The sequence below is a fragment of the Anolis sagrei genome, chromosome 1, assembly GCF_037176765.1.
Source record: "Anolis sagrei isolate rAnoSag1 chromosome 1, rAnoSag1.mat, whole genome shotgun sequence".
Taxonomy (NCBI): domain Eukaryota; kingdom Metazoa; phylum Chordata; class Lepidosauria; order Squamata; family Dactyloidae; genus Anolis; species Anolis sagrei.
The window spans coordinates 189,335,837-189,363,659 of record NC_090021.1 but is presented as its reverse complement, the minus strand read 5'-3'; the positions used below and the strand labels follow the sequence as shown (position 1 = coordinate 189,363,659).

Here is a 27,823-nt window from a genome sequence, read left to right as displayed (position 1 = left end):
TGCTTGGAAGACAGATCTTCCTTCAGTTTTACATTCCTATTATAAATTTGCACTTAGCAGCTAAAAACACTTTCTATCTTATACTGGCTAACCCTCATCATTCGCAATAGATATTCTTTCCACATAATGCTGTGTGCATGAAGATTTATTTCCACATTGTAAATTTCTTTCATGAGGCTAGAAATCTTCCTCCTTATATATTTTCCCACAAAGCAGTCATTATAGGAAAAATAAAGTTATTCCTCAAGAAATACACAAATATTTATCAAATATTTTTTAAAATCTTGATAGATATAATATATGCCTTGTACCCTTTCAAAACAGGAGGTATTAATGATGATTCACCTCTTATCTGAATATGGTGAAAAATTCTAAGCAAAAACAGTCTCTTCAAATATTTTTTATTTGTTTATTTGCTTCATTTATATCTTGCTTTCCCCTCAATAAAGGGTCTCAGGGCAGTTTTTGGATTCATTCTCAAAGCATCTCTTCTCTGACCTTTGTGAAAATTGGCATTATACTGTTCTGTGAATCAAAGATAATACATTTTGTGAAGCAAGAAATTCTAATAATATGGTGTCGCTCCATATCCACATTTAGAAAATAAAAACCTGTGCAATTCTCAAGCAAATTATTTCTTTCTGAGTATTGCCCGTTGTGAAATAACTGTCCATTCCTTCTTATTTTAACAAAAGTAGAACATGCTCATTAATATGCATAATATGAGAATACATCATGCCCTTATTTTATTTGTATTGCAACAGACATGTCTCATCATGATTGCTATCATCTCAAATGTTTTTGTTGTCTTTGGAAATATTTAAGAGCAAATTAAAATGTTAAGAAAACATCTCCATAAAGCAGTTTTGCATATTTATACCTTGACAATATATAAAACCAGTGAAAACAATTGTAGCACAGTGGCTCAGGTGTCTGAGATAATGTAAATGAGCTTCTTTAAGACTTCTTATATGCTATATCAGTTGTGAGACAGCATGGTTTAGGAATTGGACTAGGACCCTGGGAGACCAGAGTTTAAATCCTTGCTTAGCTATGGAAACCCACTGAGTGAACTTGAGCAAGTTCCACTTTTTGAACTAAAGAGAAGGCAATGGCTGCCCATCTTGCTAGGAAAACCCTGAGATGGAGTCACCATAACTTGAGAGTGCACATAAAAAGAATAGTGACATACAAAGAGCAGCTATATTAACCATTTGTGCCATCTTCATTAAGTGGTATTAAAGCAGCCCTAGTATTTTCAGTAGTACATTTATTTAAGTGATCATGTTGTGCTTTGTGCTCAAATCATAATCCATTAAGACATTTTTCTTGGTTGGTTTTGATTCTAAAGCATATTTTCTTTATGGCACAAAAACCAATTAGATTATTTTTACAAAACCTCTTTTCCCACGTCATGTTACTATAACATATAACATAATAACATCATCTAGTATAGTTGAGATATTACTACTTTTTTAAAAGCCCGCTATATCCAGAGTGATGCATAAGCAAAAGTGACAAAGGTGATGTGAAGTGTGGTGAAAGATGGCCCGTTGCTGTTGTCTCCGGTTGTGAGAATTAAAGTCCAGTGAAGTCAGTGTGCGATGTACTAAGTGAACAGCCAGTGTGCAAGTGATACAACCAAGAAGAGGGCACAGAGGACTATCCAGTTTATTCTTTGTATTGGTGGCCCGTTACCTTTCACATGGAGGATGGCACTTGAGGAGACTGTGCCACTAGAATTTTTTGCCCGAACCACATAGAGGCCATCATCTGTGTCACACACCTTCTGAATGAACAAAGAATGCTTTGTATCCTTGTGTAAGAGCTCTATGTGCTCATCTCCAGTCAGTTTCTGTCCCTTCTGGAACCTGAAGCAGAGAGTCAGTTTTCAGATCAGGTTAACATGAATGTTGGTGGAAACAAAACAATTTGAGGTGTCAAACAAATGCTTACACATCAGAAAAAACAGCAGTCACTAACAGTGGATCCCTATATTTTGATATTTTGTAGCAATATCAAAGTCTCCTTGGGAAGATAGGGCAGAATATAAATATAGTATTATTATTATTATTCTGACACAAAAACACAGTACGTCACAGCAAATGAGATATATATGCTGGATTTCGTATCACAAAATCACAAGCGAACACTTCCTAAGCGTCTAGGACTGTGTGATGTATTTTCGAATGATGCACACAGATCCAAATGCCAGCTGAGATCTTTTGGTACGGCACCCAGTGTGCCAATCACCATGGGGATTACTATCATCATCATCATCATCATCATCATCATCATCATCATTATTTTACTGACACAAAAACACAATATGCCACAGCAAATGAGATATATACAGCCACCCTCAGCCCCCCCCCCCCCCCCCCGGGAGTTGAGAAGAGTGGGGTAAAAATATTTGAAATAAATAAATATGCTGGATTTCGTATAACAAAATCACAAGTCAAACACTTCCCAAGCGTCTAGGACTGTGTGATGTATTATTATTATTATTATTATTATTATTATTATTATTATTATAAGCGATATTTAAAGAGAGGTGAAAACAGATGAAAGAAGAGATAAATATGTCCATAAATATAAATATGTGCCCTTGAAGCTCTTCTGCAGTGATTTTTACTTGGGTCCATAAAGATCAAAGCAGAACTAAATTTTCATTTATATGAAAACTTCAATTTTACATCTAGTTCCACCCAAAACAACAAGGAAACCAGGAGCTGAAATTCAATTTTCTCCTGCATACTGAATTGATTACATTTATTTCTGATTTATACTTGCTAAATAGAGAGGAAAATCAACCTTCAGAACCGGTATCTGTGGTTTCATTTATTCGTATCTGACAAAATATATCCCCTCTAGGCATTTTATACATCCTCCAGTCCACCTCTGGTATTCTTGAGCCAAATGTCCTTCATTTCACTAAGGTTCACTATTATCTGCCAGTTTCCATTCTCACGCAGATGTGAAGGTCGTACTGTATTGATGGTTGACCTTTGCTCTCATAATGAAGATTTACAAAGTGTTGTGCCTATTAATAAAAAGGTACTATGCCTCTTATGCTCAGGCAAAAGGTCAGCATCCTTCTCCCAATTATTCTCTGCCTTTGAGAAAGGGAAATGAATGCCAATGATCATCAGCATTCAGTAATGGCTGGGCAATATGAAAACAACTGATAGAGTGAGGAATGTAAAGTCTTGCTAAACAGTGCATAGTACATCTGTGCAATTTCATCCATGAATGACCTCTTTTTTTAATTGTCTGCAGATAACCCACAACAAATGCTGATTAACAAATGCTAGTGATAAAAGTCAGGATAGAAGGAAGATGTATCGATCTCTCGCTCACTCCTACCCACCACCTGCTATTTAAAACCACTTTTATGGTAAGAAAATAAAGAGCATTCAAGCTCATTACTTTCAGCTACTATTTGCCTGCTTGAATGTTATCTTAGGTCTATTAGTGTCATTTAAATACAGAATTCTTGTGATGAGTTTTACTACGAAAAGCAGGTTTTATTGCCACCAACATTATAGCACAATAGGTTCCAGACTCGGTTTTTATTGTGAAAATCCCTTTTTAAACTGCATTCATAACACTGTGACTTCAGGAAGATCATTCAGTCATAAAAAGTTTATTTCATTTATACTTTGACAAACCTACAAGAACTTTTTTGTATTAAGTAAAATTGTTTAAGTATTAAACTTTGCCTAAAGCTCGTAGAATCATTATTCCAAAGGGAAGATGACAGCATTTTAGAAGGGGGAAAACCATGAAATTTTAAGAATGGGTTAGTGACCAAAACCCAACACAGTGATAGGTTTTAATTGTTTAATTTGCCTGTCAGTTAAATTCTAATTATCAGATTTTATTCAGCATGAGTTAGTTTGGATTTCAGAGCTGTTTTGCAGACTTAAAAAAGTTATTTCCATTCTCTCTGTCTGTCTAGTTCAATTTTCTTCCTGTGTACAATGTTAGAAATTACAGAAACAAACTAAAATATCCATAGTATGCACTGCTGTAAAAAAGTGGGCAACTATTCGAGACATGAAAGGAAGAAAGGGAACCATGACATGAGATTATAATCCCTTGAGACTTTTATAAACTTCTCTAAACCCTACCCAAAAAATCAACCACAAACTCCAAAGCATCTATTTTAGGAAAAAAAATTATTAGTGACCCTAGTTTACTCCCCCCTTCCCTGGTCACTTGATTGGAAGTAAACTATTGCCTTTTCTATGACTTTTACCAAATATCAGAGTTCCAAATGTTTGTTTGTAAACGTGTGTGTGTGTGTGTGTACATGGCTGCTAGTGGATCTCACAAGAATATTCCCCATAAATACAGGGAAATTTACTTCTGCAAAGTCAGTGTGGTGGAGTAGTGTGAGTGTAGGATTAGGAAGCCAGAAGGCCAGGTTTCCAATCCCTGATTGGCCAAAGAAACTCAGAAGGTGACCTTAGGAAAGTCACATACTCTCAACCTAAGAGAAGCAGACCTCCTTTGAAGAAATCTTGTCATGATAGCCTTGCCTTAGGGTTTCTATAAGTGGGAAATCCCTTAAAGGCATTTGCTATCACCAGCAAATGCCTTTAAGGCATCACTTCGAAATAGGCATTATCAACAATTTAAGTTTCAATTTTTTAAATTGAAAACTGCTTTATGTTAAATCACACACACACACACCCCAGAAAGTCTGGGTCCAAAAAAGGTCTGCTTTTCTCATACTTAGGCCTTGCCAGGAGTGAGCTAAAGGGTTTTAGCCATGGCAAATCCTAAGTGGACACACTTGGGTAAACATCAAGTCCAGGACAAAGTAAAAAATAAATACTTCACTTTCTTCTCCAGTTTGTGGCCAAGGCAGACATTGGTCTGCAAATGTAGGGAAATTTAGTCACATGGATAAGCAGTTAGAATATGAATTTTCCTGCACAAGTAAGTTTAAGTGACTGGAATGTCTTGTCGTCAAAGAATCAATTCCCATTTTATAGCATTCATAAAATATTATTTTGAGTTGGGTGTGTTTGAATAACTTATCAGAGAACCATGGTAGTGTATGGGCCTTACATTACAGTACAGACATGACATTGATCAATTTGGATTTCAGCTGGAAATGTAAAAACTGTGGAAATGTGAAGTGATATGCAGATGTCACTCTGATTTTCACACTGGTGCCTAGATATATTTGACTCAGTAGGGATTTCTCTATGTATATTTAAGTTTTCTCATTGTAAGCTACCCACCAGGTCAGTGTAGGCTCTGGGAATCCTGTTACTTCTACTTCCAAAGTCACCGGAGAACCTTCCATGACAGTTACATTAGACAGAAGCTTGGAGAAGTTAGGCGCCTGTCCAGATAGGCTGACCATGCGGTTCTTTTCAGATACACTTTTAATCTCTTCTCGGGTGACCATCTGCCTCTGACAGCTTCTGGTGGCGTCTGATTGAAACAGGAGATCTGAGAATGTATTGGGTGAAGCATGCAGCCTATCCTGGTTTTTAGTAAAGTTATTTATGCCATGCAATTGCCTCTGTGCTTCCGTCATGCCTTTGTGAACCCCATGGCGTTGCAAATGGGTCTGGCACACTTCACTCGTCATGCAATAGGATGACTTGGTCTTGAGCGTGCAGGGAACAGGGCTGGCTTCAGGCATTTCTGGCGAACTATGCGCAATGGGGGATTCCACTTTGCATTCTGAATGGTAACTTATGGTCGAGGAGGAAAATCTATCTAGCTCATCTGACATACATTCCTTTCTGTGACCAGGCATGTCACCATAAGCAGCGGAGGTTAAGGGATCAGATTCACCAGCCATTCTTTTGCTGCCAGCATTTATCGGCATTTGCACAGTATAAGAGCTGACATGCAGTCCCCGCGAGCTACAGCAAGGTGGCTCTTCTAGATCTGTTTCAGAATGCAGAAGATTGGATTCTGGTGTCTCAGAAAGCGGAGGCAAAGAGATATCATCGGGGGATATACACTCATATTCATCGTCTCCAGAGGGCATTTCTTCTGCCAGGAACTCAGCCTGAAAGCTATCCTCTTTGGCAGAAGGCAAGAGTTCGATGTCCTTTGAAACAGAATCCTCACCGGCCGGACAGATAATTGAAGTATCAGCCAAAACCTTCTCTTCCTTTAAAACAGAACAAGAGGAAGGGAGGGAGACTTTGAGCACAGTTTACAGATTTTTGGTATGCTTATGATAATTTAATTCCTGAAAGAACAATAAAAGCACAAATAACAAGATGTATCTGTTGCAAGCAGAAACCATTAGTTTACAGTTTCTCCACTGTAAAACCAAGCTTGTTGTTTCTAGGCATTTCATTTTGCCCAATAAATATAAACAATACTAGTAGTTTGAGCATATACAATGTATATGGGTTTGGGGAGTGGGTAGGTTACATATAAGGGTTTGGGGAGTGGGTAGGTTACAATTTACTGTAGGGAGGGACAAATAAAGGCCATTCCAATGATGATTTTGTATCTTCTCTCCTGATTGCCCTTTTCCCATGAAAAACAGGCTGTGTTTTTCAAAGGGCAGGCAGCAGTCAGGGAAGAAGAGAAGAAGAATTTTATTTTTCTACCCCGTCTCCATCTTCCCGAAGGGACTTGGGGCGGCTTACATGGGGCCCAAGCCCAAGGCAGAATACAATGAAAAGCAGAACAATAACAAATTAAAATAGCATAAAACAGCATAAGTAATAATAAACAAGCATCAAAAGCAACAACAGACTCGTTTTTGGAAGGGAGGAATGGGACACTATGCAAAACTGGTTAAAGCAGTGGTTCACAACCTGGGGTCCCCAGATGTTTTTGGCCTACAACTCCCAGAAATCCCAGCCAGTCGACCAGCTGTTAGGATTTCTGTGAGTTGAAGGCCAAAAACATCTGGGGACCCCAGGCTGAGAACCACTGGGTTAAAGGATAGGGTGGTCAAAAGGTGGATAGAAACGTATAATAGCACAGGAAATAGCATGAAAACAGAGCAAATTTCTCATAAGTAAGTACTCTTAGACCTAGGAAGGAAGGAAGGAAAGAAGGAAGGAAGGCAGGAGAGAGAGAGAAAAATACCCTAGGAAATGGGGCAGGTAAAGGCTGAAACATGCTTATTTTACCTGATTCAAAATCATTGTACTGTCTCATGACATTTTAGGGCACATCTACACTGACCACTCAGCACAAATGGATGCCCAGATCAGCACTGCTGATCCTATTTAAGATGGGATAAAGCTGCTTAATGTGGTCTTGACCACATTAACCAAAGTCACAGATTATTTTGAATTCTCCCATAGACTTCAAAGCAATATGTGACTTTGGACCCATGCAAACAGTTAGGTCACTTCCAAGATGGAACTGGCTACAACAGTTTATACCATCATCTAGTGTTTGCTGAGTTCGGAAAGACTGGAGACATGGGATGGCATTCTCTATCTCATTCTTCCTTGTCACAACAGTGTCTGGGTATGATCTGGATCTTGCTGGTTAGTCGTCACCTGGAGTGATGCTGGCCAGGGAAAACAGGCAATTAGGCAAGCGATTCTTCCTCTCCTCCTTTCCCCATCCTTGGCACCACTCCAACATCACTCCAAGATAAGACTGAACAGCAGGACCCATATTGCTCCTGGAGACTGCCATACCAAGAAGAACAGGAGGAGATAGTAAGGGTGCCTGAACTGACAGCATCAAACTGGGTTTGGCACTGCAAGACAGTTAGAAATCCCTTCTGCCTCCTCAGAGGTCAGAGGTCAGAGGCCACACCAGATCGATCCCAGGAAAGGGATCAGTGTAGATTCGCCTTTAATCATGGTTTGTACTGTGACAAGGAGCATTTGCAGAGTGTATTCCTTCAAATCTCATGAAGGGCTTCTACAGCATCATTTGAGGTCACCCTTCTCAAACCTGGTGCCCTCCGGGCATGTTCCTCCAAGCTCTCTTATCATTTCTGTAGAGTATAGATGAGTTATAGATGCTTTTAAAAGACTACGGGTTCATTTTTCAAGTGTCTGGAAAGCCAGTATTGGATTACAAAAGTATATTAGCAATAAGTACCACCATACTTCTGTTATCTAATTTAATATAGATTTGTTATCAATGTAATTACTATTTAGTATTATAATTTTCTCTAGGAGAGAGTTAATATCACGGGAAATATATTGGGTTTTGAAATGTCAAAATCTGAATGTTATTCCATAGTTCAACCTTTTTCTGATTCTTCCTGTGGGCCATACACTTTTTTTTCAGGCAAAATTAGAATGTGATTAATCATCTCTTTAAAATAAAAAACATTCCTTAACTTAACCTTTAGAGCAATGGTAGAAATAACTGTTATTTTCTGACTCAAAGCATAAAGGGGCTTTCAGGTAATGTGTCTGGCCCCATCTAAAACTAAGAAAGCTAAAGAGTCAAGTATGTGTAGCAAACTATGTACCTAAGTAGACAGGATTATTTCTTCAAATAATCTCCACACTTTTTGCTATGCAAACAAACTATATGGATATGTGTGTGAATTTCTGATTTCATCAACACAAAGTGAAGATAGAAAACATGTTCACAAACCTGCTCCAGCTCATTTGACTTGTCTTTCATATACGCTTTATCAGTCATCTCTTTCTGTTTTTCATGTTCTGCTTTGTGATCACCATCAAAATGATCAGAATTAGCTAGTTTTCCCTCTTGTGAGTCCTCCTGTTAAATGAAATGAAGAGCTGCAGCACTGAGCCAGGCAATAAAAATAGTATCTGACTTGTCAAATAGTTGTATACATATTTAAACATGCGCACAATTGCCCTCTGTTAATATCCACGCTTCACACTTCTATTTATACCAAGATTTATAAGCCACTTTTCAGCCAAAAAGGCCCTCCAACCAAAGCTGCTTACAAAACTACAAAATACAATGGAATATAAATCAAAACCAAAGCAAGATGAAAAATTGTATGATCCTGTCCGTGATCATACAATTGGCACTTCTCCTCAAAGACGATGAAACCCAGCATTTTGCCTTTTCTATAATAGTCAGGATCCACCATATAAATAAAAATAAATACATAAACATAATTAGACTCCACTGAATCCCAAATTGTGGCTCCTTCACTGCTCTTTAGTCATGTTGTGCACAGAACCCAGTGAGAAGCAGAACGGCCATTATCTGAATTGCTCTACTTGATCTCCATGGCTATGTCAGGGAGATGGAACCTAACCATTCTCCATCTCTCCTTAATATGGTAGGTAAATTGCCATGTCTTCTGAAGTCCTGTCTATATCTGACATATTACTAGCTGGTTACAACAAAAAGCTTTTGTGTAATGCTGTCCTGTTACATCTATCAGTGATGGCTTTTCATGATGCTTTAAGGCCAACACATTTGTTCTATAATAATATTAATCTCTACTGAAAGGTCATAAGCCAGTAGTAGCTCAGCAGTAAGATTTATTTATTTATTTACTATATTTATATACCGCCTTTCTCAGCAAGCAGGTGACTCAGGGCGGTTTACAGTCGGCAACAATTCAATGCCCCCAAAACCATAAAATACAATTATAAACATTAACATAAATATAAAACCATAGTAAGATCAATAAAAATATATAACATTGGCATCTCCTTGTTAAAAACATTGTCGTCACATCATCCAGTCATTCCATTTTCCTATGTCTGTTACACTGCATTTGCAAACACTTGTTCAAAAAGCCAAGTCTTGACTTTTTTTCAGAATGTTAAAAGTGAAGGGGCCAATCTGATATCCCTAGAGAGGGCGTCCCATAGCTGAGGGGCCACCACTGAGAAGGCCCTGTTTCTCATCCCCGCCAGATGTATTTGTGATGAAGGCAGGATCGAGAGCAAGGCCTCCGCAGACAATCTTAAAGTCCTGGAAGGTTCATAAGGAGAGATGCATTAGGACAGGTACATTGGGCCAGAATCGTTTAGTGCTTTATAGGCTAAAGCCAGTACTTCTAATTGTGCCCAGTAGCAAACTGGCAGCCAGTGGAGCTGGTGCAGCAGAGGAGTTGTATGTTTCCTGAGCACCACTCCTGTTAGCAATCTGGCTGCTGTCTGTTGGACCACTTGAAGCTTCCAGACAGTCTTCAAAGGCAACCCCACATAGAGTGCGTTGCAGTAGTCTATACAGGATGTAACCAGAGCATGTACTACCGTGGCCAAACCAGACTTCCCAAGGATTCTAAACACTCATTTCTGGTACAAACATTCATAGGATGTAAATATTCAAGACCTTTTTCTGTAACAGGAAGAGAAGAATTACCTCCAGCTTGTCTTCCAGTTCTGTTAAGGAACTGCATAGTTCATTGACAGAATTAAGTACTTCTTTGTACTTTGCTCCTAACTTCTCAACATACCGCTTTCCTTCTTCAATACCTACAATTTGGAGGAGGAAAATAAGGTTGTAAACAAGCTTTTTTTTTTTTTTGCATTAGCCAGAAGAAGTATAAGGACATGCCTAAGTTTAGGGCAGGAATGAGCAATTGTGAACATTAACCATCCAGAAGACATCGGACATATCCCCCACTGTACTTGCTCCCACAAAAAATGCTCCTGAAGACCCCTCAAAGCTCTGTAGGATCACAGGAGCATCCTTTGGGGCCTTGCTGAACTCTTGGAGGTCATTTGGGGGTATCTTGAGGAAACAAATGGTCCAATAAGGCTCCATAATGCCATCCACACCCCCTAGACTTCATGTTGAGTATATTAAAACCTACCTATAGTATGGTTTTTTAGCAAAACCATAAAATTGTCCTGGGGGGCCCATAAAAATGCCTCTGAATGAATCACACACACCTTGAGAATTGCACTCCTGCTTTAGGGCCAGATGTGTTTGTTTATTTGTTTACATATAGAGAAAGGCTCTGTGTAGTGAAATCCTGAATCTCTGGTTAGGGATCTTTGGTGGCTCTGACTTCTTTCCTTTTCCATATTACAATACAATTATAATATATAACAATTATAACAATTATAGTGCTTTTCCATATTACAATACAATTCTATATGATTTACTAAGAGTTCCTAGTTTTTGATGCAATTTTCTCTCAGATAGTTAAAACTAAACTAGAAATGTACAGTAAAAATTGATAACAATCATTTAAACTATTCAAAAAGAATGTCAGTGATGTTAAAGAACTCAAATAATAAACTTCTAATTGTAGACCATTTTCACAAAGCGTTTTTAAGCAAATTATTTCCAACATGTAGTTTGAATAGGGCTGTTGCTGTCGCTCAGCATACTGTGATTCCTGATTGCTATCATTCTGTACTTCCTTTGTTATGACTTGTGTGAGGTTTACATAAAGTTTCAATGACAATCCCTCCTCTCATTGTACAAATTAGAATTAAATTATTTAAAAAGCAGAACGCAAGAACAGGCAGTCTTGAAAAATCTGACATTGACTACAAATATGTCAAAATGCACAAAAATTGTTTTCAGTGCAGAAAATGCTGTAGCTGGGGAATTAATTTTGCACAAAAATTCCGTATGGTATCATTAAGCACATTTTCTTTGCAGAGAACAGTATCTCTTTTTTTTTTTTTGTTCTGCAGAAAATGCTGGGTTTTGTTTTGGTTTTTTATGGAAAAAGTATGAATTTTACACAGGGTAAGTTCAAGCTATGAATATTCTCATCAGTTATGGGTTCTTATTAGGTTTTCTGACTCTTGAGAAACACATTGTTTCACCATTTTCATAAATTTTCAACTATATTTTTCATCCCTATTTCACTCATCTTCTGTTGACAGAATGCATATTTAATATTGAAAGAATGTGGTTAACCATTATTTATTTTGAAAAAAAGGGTATCTTGGAATGAATAAAGCTCAATTCTTCTCCCCCCCCCCCCCCCGCCTACCCAATAACACACTTGCAGTTTTCAAAGTAATGAACCATCTAACACTTACCATATAAGTCTTTAGCAAGTTTAGTGATTGTTTGAATTCTTTCCTCCTGTTGAGGGACCATAGGCTCAACAAACTTGTTGAATTGTTTGCGGAGTATTTCTACTGCTTCCTTCGTCTTGCACTCTGTTGAATATTTTTCAACTCTAACTACTGTAGCACTAGCTTCTTCACACCAAAACTGGCACTACATTGGAAAAAGGGAAACAGAAATCCCATTGTACAAAACAATATAGCTCAAGCAAATACATAATTACGTGTCTCATTATTTTCTTATGTGACAGAGAGTACCATCCTAAAATATAGTGGATATCAGTGTTCAAAGATGAATTTTGACTATCTCAGATGTATTATGCCACCAAATTGTTAGGATATGTGTGTGTGTGTGTGTTATTTTATTGTCATCTTAAATCAGAATTCATATATGTGTTTTTGCATGTATATGTGTGTGAATTAATACACACAGACTTGTATGATTGATGTTGATTTAACATGACTGTCAGCATTCATTGATGTTCTGTAGAGTATATTCATTTTACCATATAAAATGTGTCAAATATTCCTTCTAATCATCCCTGAAATGTGGTTGGGAGGATTACCGTTTTGTTTTTGTTTGTTTTTTTAAATGAGATATAGCTTTTTGATGTATTTTACAATATTCATATTGGTCATGCAGTTAATCACAACTGGGAGTTGAATGGCTTTATTGTTAAATAGGAAAGTAATGAATCAGAAAAATGCATGTTCTCAGACATACCTGCTGGATTTGAGGGAAAGACAAAGTGTTATTTTGTACAATATTTCTTTAAGACAGGAAAGAAAACACAAAACCAATATTAACAATCTGTTTTATGGTGAGATATATGTTGGGAATTTATGCAAGGTTGTTCCATTAATGATATGAATCAAATGTAAGTTTAAGTAATAGTACCTACCTATAGTATTCTAGATTTGTTTTATATCAGGTGCTATGCATTATAAAGCAAATCCATCAATTCTGGGCAGGGGGCATAAATGTTTGTTAACTGATTTCTAATTACACAAGAAAATTCAGTATGTCAAACTACTGAAATATCAGATTTGTCCAAAATTAGCTCACTATTGTGCGTCCTACACCAAATAGATATCAAATTTGGCTTGGCATTTATCACAGTCTCCACATTTGGTTCAATTACTAAACATAGTTTAAATTAGTATAAATATATATAATGGATAGGTGGAATGAAGTCCACAAAAACACATGCTGAAATGAATGTTAGTCTTGAAGGCATTACTAAATTTCTTTCCCCACTTTAGCCACAGGATTATGCATCAAGTTTTTACGGCATGTCTTACAGCATGCTTTTTTCTGTAAGAATTACCTGTTCATTCAAATTATCACCTGGGCTTGCTTATCCCATAGCAGATTTGAAAAATGGTTATAAAATGTTGGTGGATTTTATGTAGTTCTTCTTGATATTACTTTGAGTAATAATATTATAATACAGCTGCTGTTTCATGTATGCCATTTAACCTCCTCACCCTGGGTACATAAACAGGCCTTCTCAGTTTCAAGACAGATATATATATATCCCTCTCTAACACTTGTTGAATCATGCATTGTTTGTGATTGTAAATCTGATACATGTGTAACTGCATACCCAAAGATGTATGTTGTTTGTTCTCATTGTGTTGCTTTTCAATTAGATACACATTTAAATACTTCCTTTTATTAAATCATAGCTGGGGAATTAGTATTTGAATGTCAATACTTTGAAGTTGATTTGTAATAAATTAGCTTGCAAAACTCCATAAAATAGAAACAATGGTTTAGAGATTTAAATAACGCAACTAGACCTAAACTTCAGGGTGTAAACAGTTGAATAAAGAGTTGGATAAATGGGAAAGACCTATATTCATCTAACTCCAGGCTCGTTCAGTAACATCTCTGTTACCATTTCAAAATCCAAAATGATAACTGCACATTGTCAGACATTTCTCCCATCTCAGAACTGATCTTTTATTCCAAACGCAAAATGCATTTGTATGTTTTTATACCTCTTCCATCAGCTGCTGCAGGTGTTCCATGAGGTCTAAATTCTGCTTGTAATCCTCCATATTTTTGCCAAATTCACTCAGTTGCTTCTCTAGTTCATTGATTGATTCAGAGAGTATGCCAGCTTTATCACTAGGTAATGCTGGCAGGGAATCTACAATTTTCTTCTTTAAATTCTCTGCTTTCTTTCTCAGTACCTGCTCCAAAGAAAATAACAATGATAAATGTTAGCAATATTATTAGCATGTTCAACAGGTATTATATGTAATGTCAGCCAAGAAATAAGATACATTTACAGCTTTCAACAACTATCTAAAACTTGGACCGGGAACCAGTGGTGTACTTGTCTCTGCATTTCAATGCTTCCCTCCTGAAGTGGTAATTGTACCATCCATGCATCTGTGCTAGAGGTGTGAAACGGCAGAAATCTGTTCTGTTTTCATTTTGAATTTTGCCCCCCCCCTCCCCAATTATGTTTTTTGAGAATATTCTTTCTGAAACAGAAACAGAACTCCAGATCCTGAATTACAAACCCAAACAGCCCCCCCCCCCCAATCTCTCAGAATCTTCCCGAAAACAGAACGGGGGGCACCCAGAATTCAAAATGAAAACAGAATGGATTTCTGTCATTTTGCACATCCCTAATCTGTGCTATAACCCACTCCAAAGGACTGGGAAAACATGTGGAAATGCCTTTTGGCATCACAGACTTGCAATGAATTAAAAACATAATACAATTGTATTGTCACATAATTTTTCCCAAATCTATATTCTCCTCACCCCTCCTTTAATTCACACAGTGTTATAAAAACACAGCTATGCCAATTCTATTTCTTCTAATTTCACCTATTACATATAATTATTATCATATGTTTTCTAATTATCCATCCACAATCTTTCTTGGCCATTTGGTGGTTTAATTTTCTTGTTGCTTTTACACGTGAAGCTCATAAATGGCTTCCATATAATCAAGGTGTTGTGCCAACCCCATTAGAGCCGGCACCCTGAAGATTGGACAGATGCAGGTGGCCTCACCTCTGATAGACCACATGGCAAATTGCATAGATTGGCTGATTTTGCCAGATACTTACCAGACATCCATTACTTGATGCCCTGCTTGAGCATTTGCTGGTCTGGAAACCACTGGCCCAATTGCCCTTTTGCCTTACTTTGTCTGCATTCTGTACTGTCTAATAGAGGGAAAATGTATACTAGAACTACTATGTATTCTTTTCCCAGAGGTTTTAAATCTCTGTGCCTAAGTTTCAGTATTTCTCATTTTTTCCTGTTGTTTGGTATAAATTTTGCTGTCTCATAATTTGCTTTTAGGGGGTACATTATAATGTTTATTTATGTTTTAGTTTTTAGTCTTAATGGGTTGTTCCTGTTTTTGTTTTATTTTATTTTGATGCTTAATTCCTTTGTTTAAGTTTTTTTACAACATTATTTTGTATTATTTTGATATGTTTGTACCCATTTTATGCCTTTTAAAAGTAAAAAAAAAACACCCTGAGTCCTTCCAGGGAGAGAGAGTGGTCTAGAAATAAAGTATTATTATTATTATTATTATTATTATTATTATTATTATTATTATCCCCAGGAACTGCTATATCTGTAACCCTTGACTTTTAAAGCCCCACAAGATTTTCCATTCAATGTTTTTGAGAAAATTTTAAAGTCCATGTTCAGGGTTATTTTTAAAAGATGGTAACTGCCATACATTCACATATGTATGCAAAGTTGCCAATGTACAATTGCAGTCAGATTATCATGGTAGTTCATACATTGAGCTTTTGCAATCTGTTTAGTGTGTTCGGCTTTGTCAATCTAAATAACTTAGCTATTGTTGCTGGTCCACTTAAGGCCCCCATTTCCCCCCTAAATTGGGACTCCAGATATTTTACAAAATAAAATGGATACAAGTTTTGTTTATATCAAAACAACAGGACTGTAATATAATGATTGTAATATATATAACAACAGTGGTTTTTCCTGCATGGCAGGGGGTTGGAGTAGATGGCCCATGTGGTCTCTTCCAACTCTATTATTCTTTGATTCTATGATAATGCTGATAGACAAACAGAGATTTAAAAACTGGTCCAGTTTGAAAACTCAGAAATCCCTAAGCCAATTACTAAAAGAAAAAGAGCACATGACCTTTGGTGTTCTGTTACATCAGCTGCTGTAGGAAAAATACTTGATGAATGATGCCTGTCATGTCTACATATTTTGGATAAATCTTATGCATCAAATACAGTACTTCAACTGCTAATAATGGTTACCTGCATTTTCTCAGAATATGCCTCAACTTGCTGTATCTGAATTCTTAGGGTCTTCAGGTTTCTTGCTCTTTCGCTTCTCTTGCTATAGTTGAATTTCATGTTGTTGAATTTCTTTTTGAGATCTTTAAATGATTCTCTGAGCTGAAAAAAAATTAAAGGTGGAGAACTATGACAACAGTATAACATGAATTAAGAACTATACTACTTAGGTATCTAAGTATTTGAGTAAAGTAAGATTTGGATCCCATTGGTAGTTCCAATCAGAGTGAAACCATTGAAAATTATAGGTTCATAGGTGCTGAATCACCATTCAGCAACTGATTCAATGGACCCACACTTTTTTTTTCAAGGATGGGGATAATCTTTGCATGGGAAAAATATGTAAAACATAATTTGCTAAAAACCAAGATGACACCGGTGACTACATGTTTTAATGGTTTTTATATATGTTTTATATTGTTATGTTGATTGTTTTTAATCATACTTTTATGAATGCATGGCATCGAATCGTGCCACTCTGTAACCCTCTGTATGGTTGTGAAAGGTGGGCTATAAATGTTGTAACTAAATAAATAAGGGTTGTGAAAGCAAGTCAGTTCCATTACTTAAAAACATCACAAAGAATTAATGCAATTCTGTTTCTTATTGTGATATGGCCTAAGGGCTAATCAATAAAAATTACTACTACTACAAAGAATTAATGCAGATAATCAATGCCATAAAGAACACATATTTGTGCAAAACTCATTAATCAAGCCCATAAGTTATGATCCAAAAGTAAACATGTACACAGAAGAGAGTTGTAAGCCTGCCCCTTCATTATTTTAAGAAAAAAACAATATGTCGATCCGCCCTAAATGTCCCACTGGAACCTTCCTATTCCATCTGTGATCAGGACTACAGATCATATTTATTTCTGGTATTTATTCTTTCCGGGTTATCTTCCTCTCCATGTGTTGGGTGATTTTGTGATTTAAACATGCTGCTTTCTCGTTGGTCTTGCCATTTGAGCTCTAGTTTCTTAAATCGAAACAACTAATGTGATTAAGCTCTAGCTCATTGAATTTGATATCCACATGAGCTTTCATAAGAGTGTATTTAGAAAGGAATTAATAGCTTCTTGGATATCCCTGGCAGAGTAAGCATTGTGCTACAAAGTCATGGCACTAAATGCCATCTCAAAGCAACAACATTGTGAAGTTATATGCACTTGGTTTGTTAGAAGCAGCTCCATGTTTCTCCAGGTTTTAAAACATGAAGATAGACAGCTTCTTATCATCATCATGGTGGATTTGAGTCCCATTTCCAAAAAATATTTTTGTTTCCCAATTTGAAATGTTGTGACTATTGAACATTTCTGGGCTGACACTGAGTTCTATTCTGGGGGCAGACGCAACCCTTCTGGAGGATTGGAAAGCGCCAGGAGCTATACAGATCTATTTCACTAGAATGCCCAAGTCAAGGGGCACAGCAAAGCCAATGCTGTCTGAACTTTCCTAGGAAGTTACAGCTACTCATGGTAAACGAAAAGGGAATATGTTGGAAAACAAAAGGGGAAAAAACAATAAATGAGTGTCATAAAGGATTGAAGAAGGGAGAATGGAATTGTAAATTGAACCCGCTATAGCTGTGCTCTGAAGTGAAAGCCAGAAAGAGAACAACAAACAACAACAGGTGCTTGTCAATCCTCTTCTTTCCAAGGCCACAAGGAATTATGGGAACTTGAGAGCGAAACAATAGCTGTCAGTTCCACCCTCACAACATACAAGATGATCATTTTTGTAACTGTTGAAAATCCCTCCAGATAATAAGAATGTAAGGAGAGTCACAATGGGATCAGACCAAAGGTTGATCTAGTCCAGCTTTCTGTTTGGACAGTTGCCTATCGAAAGGTCACCAACAGGACATGAGTGCAACAGCATCCTTTTGCTCATGTTCAGCAGCAACTAGACTACAAATAAGGCATTCTGGTTCTGGGGGAGTCATTGATAGCATTATTTCCATGTAGTTATCCAACCCCATTTGAAAGCATTGTCTTTCCTTGTTGTTGTTGCATCTTTTGGCACAGTTTAACTACGTGCCATTTAAAAAAAAAACTCCCTTTTATTATTCCAAATCTTCCACTATAGCAATTCCATGGATGATCTTGTGTTACATGATCATAGAAAGGGTTGCGTGTGTGTCTACCTATCTACTTCCTTTATATTATGTACGATTTTATACACTTCTATCTTCATCTTTCTTAAAATACTAACCTCCCATGCAACCCCTGAGGTTTGTTACTGTTGTTTACACCTTGGTTCATCGTGATTGCCCTTTTTTGTATTCTTTTCCAGCTGTATAACATTCCTTTTTTAGGTTTGCAGCAGATGTTAATATTTGAATCATTTTAATACAATATTGGCAATCTTATTTTTAATCTGTTTTTTCATTATGCCCATAAAATAAAGCTGCTTAAAAAATACTTAGACTCATTGAACTATCTGAAGCCCCAAGAGCTCTTCCTAGCTCATGCACCTATTATGGGATGCATATAATCATGATTTTTTAAACACTGTCGGTCATATAATGTGGAACAAACACCACTTACTTTCTCCCCCAACTAGGCGGGATTGCTTTGGAGCTCCTTACACTCTATTAATCTATTTTCATTCTAACCATCATAATATGCAGTTGCCAGCATGCCTGGCCCTTTCACTGCTCAAAACGAGATAATTTATGAAGACCTGAAAAAGCATCCATACTATTACAGATGCCTTTGGAGCCATTTTTAAAACTTCCTTCTATTGTGAAAGGTCTGTTCTTTAGCCAGAAACATGTATCTGTTATGAGATGTTTTACCTTCTATTAGCAAGAAAATTGTCTATCGACTGATTCCAAGAAGAAGACTAGATTTGGATGTGAGAATCCAAGACACATATCCTGGCTGAGACTTCAATCTCACTAGCAAGCTGTAGGAAGCCAATGAATCCAGAGCTCTAAGACATCCTTTGGAAGCACTTTACAATCAGGTTTCCCCATTCATCTGAGTCCATCAGAGCATTTGCTGCTCATTCTAGCCTAGTACAGAATTGCTGCGAAGATACAAATTAAGTACATGCTTCTAATCAGCACTTTGATTGGACTAGAAAGCATCCTAAATAAATGTTGGACACATGATCTACACTCACACCATCCCAAAATAAATACACTCTAAAAGGAGCTTGTATGCTCATTCTGTTTGAGTGCTGTCTTTAATAGGCGTTATAAATACCTTTGAAGCTTCCCACTTCAAAATATGCTGCTCAGTTTACATGAAAGGCTTTCTAATAACCATTATTAGCTTAACCCCACCTGCAGTGGTTGCAACTTCCCTAATGGAATATCAGATCATCCAAGAAACTAATTTTGGCTTAGCTGAAGTTCTTTATTCCTCCTAAAAGAATAAAGATACATTAAATGCCTCTTTAAAATATGAAATCATTATTCTTTCTAAGGGATGTGGTCCCTGGAAAGAGTAATAAGCCAGAAATTGAGTTCCCTTTACTACCTCATGTCAATTTATCCATGTTCATGTAAAAAGATTTTAAAGCTCCCCTTCTGATTGAGGGAATGGTTGAAATAGGATCGCCTTCTTCCATAAGAGATCCTTCGTATGTAAAAAGATCTGCAGCTGCTGTCACTTTTCTTGTTCTCAGTGGAAAATCAACACAGATTTAGACCCGTATGCATTCCTCTCTACATTATGCCTACAGCTTTGACTATATTTTCCAGTCAAAGGAAGGAGTAGTTCTGGTTCTTTTGATAGGGAGAATCCATGGTACTGTTTCATTGTCTGGGTGGAGGACAAAAGGGAGCCTAGACAGAGAAGGATACTCCATTTTATGGGGGGAGGGGGGGTTAAAAAGTTAAATAATTTCCTTGTTTTCCCTCCCACCTATGTCGTCATTGAAACAACAGTTGTTTATGACATGGGAAAGGGGGAAGGGAATAATCAGTGAAAATGAGGAAATGGTTTTCCTCTTTCAGCTTCCCCCTCACATAAAATGGACTATCCTTCTCTGTCTAGACCCCCTTTTGGAGTGTGCCCGGATAATGAAACAGTACCAAATCCATTTGCAAGTAGAAACAGTAATGTTCAATTCAAGAGATCAGAGCCATGTCCATAAGGACCCATAATGGCCAGCTGAGAACAGAAATGCTTTAGACCCTCCCAGATCTGTTATGGTGGAAGGTTGGAGTCCAATATCCATGTAGACAAGCCCTAATACAGGGCCATTCCTTGACCTGCTGTGGCCATTTCTTTTCCCTCCCATTCATTTCATTCATCAAAGAAGGAGAAAGTACATTAACAGTGTAAGGAAAGGGATACTGCGGATGAAGCATGGAAAAGGAAGGCTGAAATGTCTATCATGTTCCTAAGAAACATGGCAGAAGAAATGCCTACCTTATAACACTTCAATTGTAGAAGTGGTTACTTGGAAAGAAGCAAGCTTTGAATCGACTCCCAAGTGTTTAGTGTTAAGATAAGGCCACCCCTGCTTTCATGCGTTCAGAAAGCAGGAATAATAAAATTTGCAGCAAGCATGATAGCTACAGTAGCTCATTGCGTGGTGGAGTTATTAAAAAAAAAATAATACCATTGCAATTTTTAACAGAAAGCGGCACACCTCATACTGATTTTCTAGGTTTTGGCTCAGGAGAGCCTTTCAGATACAATTTGTGCATCTGCTCTGTGCAGCTTTTTGAAAATAGGTAAGAAATAATGGAAAGGATGTTTGATGGCAACTGCTGTGATTTTTCACACAAGAAAGAAAAAAGCAAGTAAAAGAGAGAGAGAGAGAGAGAAGGGACACTGTTTTAATGTTGCTGTGGTTCTCCAAAATAGAACAAAGGAGACATTTCACAATCTACCCCAGCCAGTTCAGAATAAAGACCTGCAGTGAATTTTGAGACCATTGCCATGAACATAACTGCACATCCAACCTATTTTGCCAAGCATCAGGGAGAAAGAAGTCAATTCTGTTGGTGATCAGAGCATGAGTGGATGATATTTCTTTTCAGGTTTGCAGGGGAGGGTTTGGGCCACCCGAAGTTTTTATTATTTGTTGTTATTGTTTTTACTGTGTCTGTTTTATTTGTAATCCTTGGGCTTGGCCCTCTGTAAGCTGCCCTGAGATGGAGGCAGGGTATAAAAATAAAGTTGTTGTTGTTGTTATTATTATTATTATTATTATTATTATTATTATTATTATTTACTTAGTTAAGTATGCTCTACAGAATACAGACCTCTATTTAGTATATTGCAAACACTGATATTTTAAATTAGGTTACCAGCATTTTGGAGCATGTATTAAAAGTCATAGTACATGCTCCAAAATGATTGTAACCCAATTTAAAGTAACTTCAATTTAAAGGCTCTCTAGCCCTTAAAGGTTTATAGTGTAATATGTCACAGAAGCATGATTTGTCCCTCATGATGTGCTTGTTGGATCTGTAATAAGAAAGTTTTATCCCGATTACTATCCATATCCAGATGTCATTTTTTTAAAGCTGCATAGTCCCCAGAATGTGAACTGCAACCCATAAATGTATTTCCTCTTGTAGACGCTTCATGTCCTAAGAAGGTGGAAGAAAGTTATTGGTCTCCTGTTGATTATAGAAAATTGGTGCAAAATATGCCGATGAGCAGAAATTACCATTGGAAGTCCTCATAAAGAAGATAAGCTATTTAAGATCAGTGCTAGTTGAGAAAAGATTTGGTCACCTAATTATTGTCACACATCCTTTGGATTCTATTATGAAACTCATTTCATGGTATCACACAGAGAAGATGAGACTTGATTCAGAGCTATACAAAATAGAGGTGAGCAGATGCATTTATACTTATATCTGCTTTTCTCTAAACATAACTACCTTACTCTAAAATATTTTTGGGAATTCAAATTACATCAGAATTGCATTAATTTCTCAACCCCAAAGACAATTTCAATTTGTGTATCTTTCACAGTAGCCTGGTCTGATTCATAGGAAACAATTTTTGACACTGATGAGATTTTGAGAAACAATTTACAGCATGGTGCTTGGGTCACCTATTTCCTTACCCCCATGTTAAAAATCTTGACCTATGAACATAGCTAAAATAGTCATTTGCCATTATTTATATGTCATAAAATATTTAAACGCTAATAACCTATTTTGTATGCTCCAGAGGACTTCTGTTTTTCAAACTGTTTCTCAGAATCCAACAGCTATATTATTATACCAAATTGTTGTTAGGCCACAGGAGGTACATGTCTCATATTTCTGAACTTTTCTTTGCACATAAAGGCCAAAATCCATCAAGCCCACAATTAGAGCATAAATGTCTATCAGCATACAAACAGTCATCCCAGAGAAGCTTCCCAACTTTCTCCCCAGCTGTGCAGCTGCTGGGAAGAGGGACCCTAGATGAAGCTCAACCAATTGATTGACTGTAGGGATGTGATCAGGTGCTGTCTGGCTGTCTGGCTGCCCTTCAGCATATAGCTCCTCCTTCTTTCCCAGTTGATCAGGGGCAGGTAGGATACATTTGGGTGCACTCCTGAAACTGATCAGTGGCCATGGGAGTGGTAGAATGGAGCTGCACCTGGAAGCTTTGTTTTACAAGGAGGTACTGAATTCTTCCTTCCACAACTCCCCAGGAAGTGTATGTGACCAAAAGATTGCAAGACTCAAAGTTCCTCCATGTGGTACACCAAAGGTCAGAAATAAAGGCTTAGAATAGTTTTGCTATTACTAGTTTAATACATGGAAATATGATTTGATAAAGGAAAGGTGACACAGTAGGCCTTCACTTTCATGGGTTTCACTTTCATGGACTTTTGTGAATTGTTTGCTGCCATCTCCATTGCTGACCTATGCCATTTTTAATTTAATTTTTAATTTATATTTTTTCAATTTTTGTGTGGGTCTCCTATCCCTAACTTCTGCAAAAGTGGAGGATCTACTATATTTTAAAAATACAATTCATTGCAAGCTGCCTGATCTAGTACAATCCAGAACACTACTAATTTAGTGTATTACTTTATATTATATAATGAGTGGGTGGGTTTTAAGATAAATAAAACTGTGATAAATTTCCAGTGGACTTTTTTAAGAACCTGAAATAACACAAACATAAGCAACATTTGTGGGCATGGGTCATCTTTAAAAGGTGAGGATCCAACTTAATCAAAAAATGCAGAAAGAGAACCACGAAGAGTACTGAACAGCAAGAAGTCAAAAGACACAATAGCTTTTGATTATTTAATGAGTTCTTTTCACCAGACCTCGTGTATCTCCTCTCTTGTGGCGCAGAAGCGTATGGTGTGTGACAGCTCTTCCTCATACTTCTCAGCTTTGGAATCCCAGTGAATGCTGTCAGACTCAAGGGCATCTAGCTGCTGCTGGAGGTTCTTTACAGAAACATTAAAGGAATTCTAGAATGAGATGCAGAAATCAAGCTGAAACAATGAACATTTGCACCTTGAAACTAAGTGGTGGCATAATTTGCCAGTGTAAAGTGGGTCAAGTTTGGGTAGAACCAGCCCGTTACCGATCATGGAATGCAGTGAAGGAGGACCTGTAGGAGAAAGGATATAACTAGAGCCTCGCAAGACTGACAAAAGAGTTAGAGACAGGATGAACTAGTAAGGGCCACTCAGAAATACCACTTCATCACACTGGGAGTTTTGGGCTTTTTGTTCCTCTTCAAGGGTGAGGCCTGCTGAGTGCTGTTCCCCAGCAAAGTAGCAAGGAAGCATCACCAACAACAGGAGTTAAAGTGTCTTTTGGGTAGCTCCATTGCCCTTTCCCCCTGTCTGGTGGGGGGAAAGGTTTCTGCAAGGAGCCATGCATGCCTTCTGTTTAGCTGGAACTAAACGGGGAAGGGGGGGAGGCATCTGTATGATGAGGTCCATAGAGTGGAGGCCAATTCGGAGAGAAATTTGATAAAATCTGAATGGAGGCTTGGGAATACAGAAAGACAGGTCATGTTTAACCTAATTATTATAGAATAATCCTTTACTGGTTTATTTATTTATTTACAGCATTTTTATCCCACTTTTTTCAGCCCAAAGGTGACTCAGCGCTGAAAATCATTTTCTCTAATTGTTTCTGATTATTTAAATATAAGAACTAACCAACATCACTAATCATGCTTTCTCACATTGAAACCACTGATCCATACAGTCGGTTTGCCAGTGTAACACTCACTTAAAGACTTGCGTACCAGATCCAGAGAGGGATTGTAAGTGTTAAGAGCAAGGTGAGTGTTAGGGATGCAAAGGTTGGAACTGTGGGGTTAGTTAGATAGGGAATATATCAAAATGAGTAATTTTTGAAGGTAGGAAAACTTTCAGAATTATTTTACATTAAGATTAGTTTGATGCACTATTTTATGTAAGATAAAAAGATAAGGGATTCAGTACTGTTTGTATATAAACTGTTTATATACTGTTTATATACAAACAAGATGTGAACTTTCTTTTTTATTCGTTATTAAAATTATTTTAATAATGTCTTTTAGCTATTCAAGATTAAATCGCATCTAATGCCACTCCTATGAGTAATTGGTTTGGTCACATGTGTGAGGGTCGTTTTTAATAGCTGAGTTCAGAAGGAAAAGGAGAGGAAAGGAAGTATAGTTGTCAGGGATAAGTATTAGGCTCTTTTAACTTTGAATCAAATACTAGGATTTTTAATTATGTATTTAGAAGGAGATGGGAATATAAGTTTTTATTATGCCTATGAACTTATTTTGTTTCTTTTATTTACATCCAAGGCTGTAATGCTGGTGAGCAGTATATGTACAAGAGCCGCACAATCAAGCCCTCCATAGGAATGGAAGGAATTTTTGGGACAGTTTATTTCTGTGTGATTTAGCATACAGTATGTTGTATTGTGGTTTGCTTTTTTTAACTGAAATTGTGGTTGTAGTAACCATTTATAATTGGCTCCATAGAACCCAGAAAAAGGTGCAAAGTCCCTCTTGTGGGGTTTCCTTGTTTAATGGGTCATAGAGGTCAGCCAACATATCATACAAGTCAACGAAGATGTAAAATGTGGAAGCAACAATAAATACAAACAATCTATAACAATAACAAAATAAAAATGAAAACAAAGGCAAAAGAAATAGTTAACAGCTCTTACACAACTTTGGCACAATATTGTCATCATTACACCTGGAGAAAGTCATGTGTACCTCTAACAATGCCTTCTTAGCAAGTTCAAGGCTGAAATTGGTAATTTAATTCTGGATTCAACCTGAATAAAATGGGATGTTATTTTGTACTCACATTCAAATCCCTATTCTTAGTCACAAGCAATATTCTCATGAGTGAATCGTGTTTTTAAAAAGAAAGAAACTGCAAAGTATCTTCATCAGCTCTATGTGTTCATACATTTATTGGAGATTCATCAATCTAGCAATAAACCAGGGAGGGAAAATGCAATTTCTGTTTTATCTATGCTTTGTGCTGGTATACAATCTACTTTGGTTTTGACTTACAGGATGTTTCACTGTTGAAATTAAATCCATTCCAAGTGTGAGGGCCAATTTGTACAGGTTCCTGATACGTGTGTGCTTCTCCTGGACATTATTCAGGTGGATCTTAGCATGTGGAGAGTCACTGGGCACATCTTTCATTTCTGAGATCTCCAATCCTTGTGATTTTATGAGATTTTCGAGCTGAGAAAATTCAAGAATGTTTTCATTAAAAGGAACCTTCCATTCCTCTGATATATACATCATAGAAGGTTCAGGTCACAGGCATTTACATTTGTATCAAGAGTTATGACCTGATAACATTTTACCATGGTTCTTATTGATTAATAGTAGTTCACATTCATTTATGGCAGAATAAGAATGATGAATACGCAAACAGACATATAATTGAATTGAGACACCAAGTTTTCATGATGCTAACGATGACTCTACTTACTTCCTCTTTGACATGGTGGAACTTGACTGTCTTGTTGAAAATTGCATCATACTCAGCCATTCTGTCCTTTATCTCCTTATGGAGATGAATGAGCTCACTTACTTTCTCAGACTTTTCTGTGTCAGGTACTCCCTTCAAGCTCAGCTGCTCTGATAACTTTAATGTGTATTCCACCTCAGCCCCGAGTTGCTAACAAATCAGATACAATAAAAATATTCAGATTATAAACAGAATTATGTTTACAGTTCACCCAAGCAAACTGCTCTCCACTTTATATGAGCCATTTAGTCTTCTCTGAATGTGAAGTCATGTCATGATGAAGTCGAACTATCAGCAATTCACCTAATTCCATTTATTTATTCCCGGTGGCCATAATGGTGCTCAGAAAGGCCAAGGTGTCTTCTTCATTCAATCCCACCTATTGCTTTCATGTTAAACAGGGAGTTGCTTACTCACTTGCATTTTTATCCCATTCATCAAATAGACAGGCAGAGCCAAAGGGAGAGATTTCTCCCTCTCACTGCAGTACTATGAATGAACACATGCAAAAATGCAAGGAGTAGAAACCAGTGTTTTTATGGTGCAAGTCTTTATGTTTAAGTCTGTTCTCTCCTAAATATATGTGAAGCTTCAACCTGTATGAAAATCACATTTAAACAGATTTTACAGGGGTATTTTTCCTTCTCAAATTATGCATTTCAAGACTCATCTTCTCTCCAAATACTAAATTTAAATGTGTTTTTAAAGGCAAGAATTACATCAAAGCATTTGAGAAGTGCAAAAGCAGATACTGTGATACCTTGACTTAAGAGTTTAATTTGTTCTGTGACCGGGCTCTTAACTCAAAGCAAATTTCCTATTGAAATCTTATTAATCTATTCCATCTCCCCAAAACACCCATACCCATTTTTGTTACATGTTTTTAAATTTTAAAAAAATATATAAATAACAAATACATGCACATTCACATGGAGCAATTAAAAAGATCAACTTTAAAATGGTAGAAGCACAAAGTTGTGGCAAGGGAGCCCAAAGCACAAAGTGAAGAGGCAGAAGCATAATTTTCTTCATAATGTACTCATTCCAGCCTTCCTCCCTCACTTGCTCTCTCTCCCCCTCTCTCTTCATACTAGGAATAAAAACAACACAAAATCACCGAACCCAAATTTCCTCAAAGCGGACAAGAACAAAGTGGACAGCAAGCTCCCAAAGTGAACCCGAGTATGAGGCATGGAGGCTGCTCCTTGAAGTCCTAAAGCCCTGTACTCTCGCACTAGTACTCCCTCCCACACCAGTGCTCCCTTTTGCACCAGCTCTTAGCTCAAAATACTGCTCTTATGACAAAGTGAAACTTGGGCTGAATGATTACTCTTAACTCAAATGCTCTTAAGTTGGGGTGCTCTTAAGTAGAGGTTTCACTGTACTAAGTTCAAGTTAAAACTTGCAGGCATAGATGAAGTGGTTTTGTGAAAAACGCTTCATTTCTTTAGTTTCCTATTTCCCTCACATTCCCTTTATGGAAGACTGTGATGGACAATTTGCTGTATATTTTAGACTTAGGCAGAAGGAAAAACAACAAGGAAGGTTCCTGACAAGGTTTAAATCTCTCCTGAACTTTAGTACAATATATGGTACATAACCAGTTTGTTTTGT

General features: G+C 37.2%; 1 protein-coding gene across 9 annotated transcripts in view; it reads right to left on the bottom strand.

The window, feature by feature from the left end:
• Positions 1-384: 384 nt before the first annotated feature.
• Positions 385-27,823, bottom strand: part of CCDC141 (coiled-coil domain containing 141) — a 143,065-nt gene continuing 115,626 nt past the window's right edge. For 4 of the 9 annotated variants that reach the window (XM_060779814.2, XM_060779838.2, XM_060779805.2 and 1 more), the window contains exons 16-26: positions 26,171-26,359; positions 25,738-25,917; positions 23,519-23,668; positions 16,230-16,370; positions 13,950-14,147; positions 11,916-12,099; positions 10,273-10,385; positions 8,569-8,697; positions 5,256-6,145; positions 1,699-1,871; positions 385-525 (exon numbers count right to left, since the gene is read on the bottom strand). In XM_060779814.2, the coding sequence (XP_060635797.2) occupies positions 419-525; positions 1,699-1,871; positions 5,256-6,145; positions 8,569-8,697; positions 10,273-10,385; positions 11,916-12,099; positions 13,950-14,147; positions 16,230-16,370; positions 23,519-23,668; positions 25,738-25,917; positions 26,171-26,359 (2,454 nt within the window). In that variant the 3' untranslated portion in view covers positions 385-418. The remainder of the gene's footprint in view (positions 526-1,698; positions 1,872-5,255; positions 6,146-8,568; positions 8,698-10,272; positions 10,386-11,915; positions 12,100-13,949; positions 14,148-16,229; positions 16,371-23,518; positions 23,669-25,737; positions 25,918-26,170; positions 26,360-27,823) is intronic. The other 5 variants (XM_067471245.1, XM_060779862.2, XM_060779854.2 and 2 more) reach the window with 5 other exon arrangements.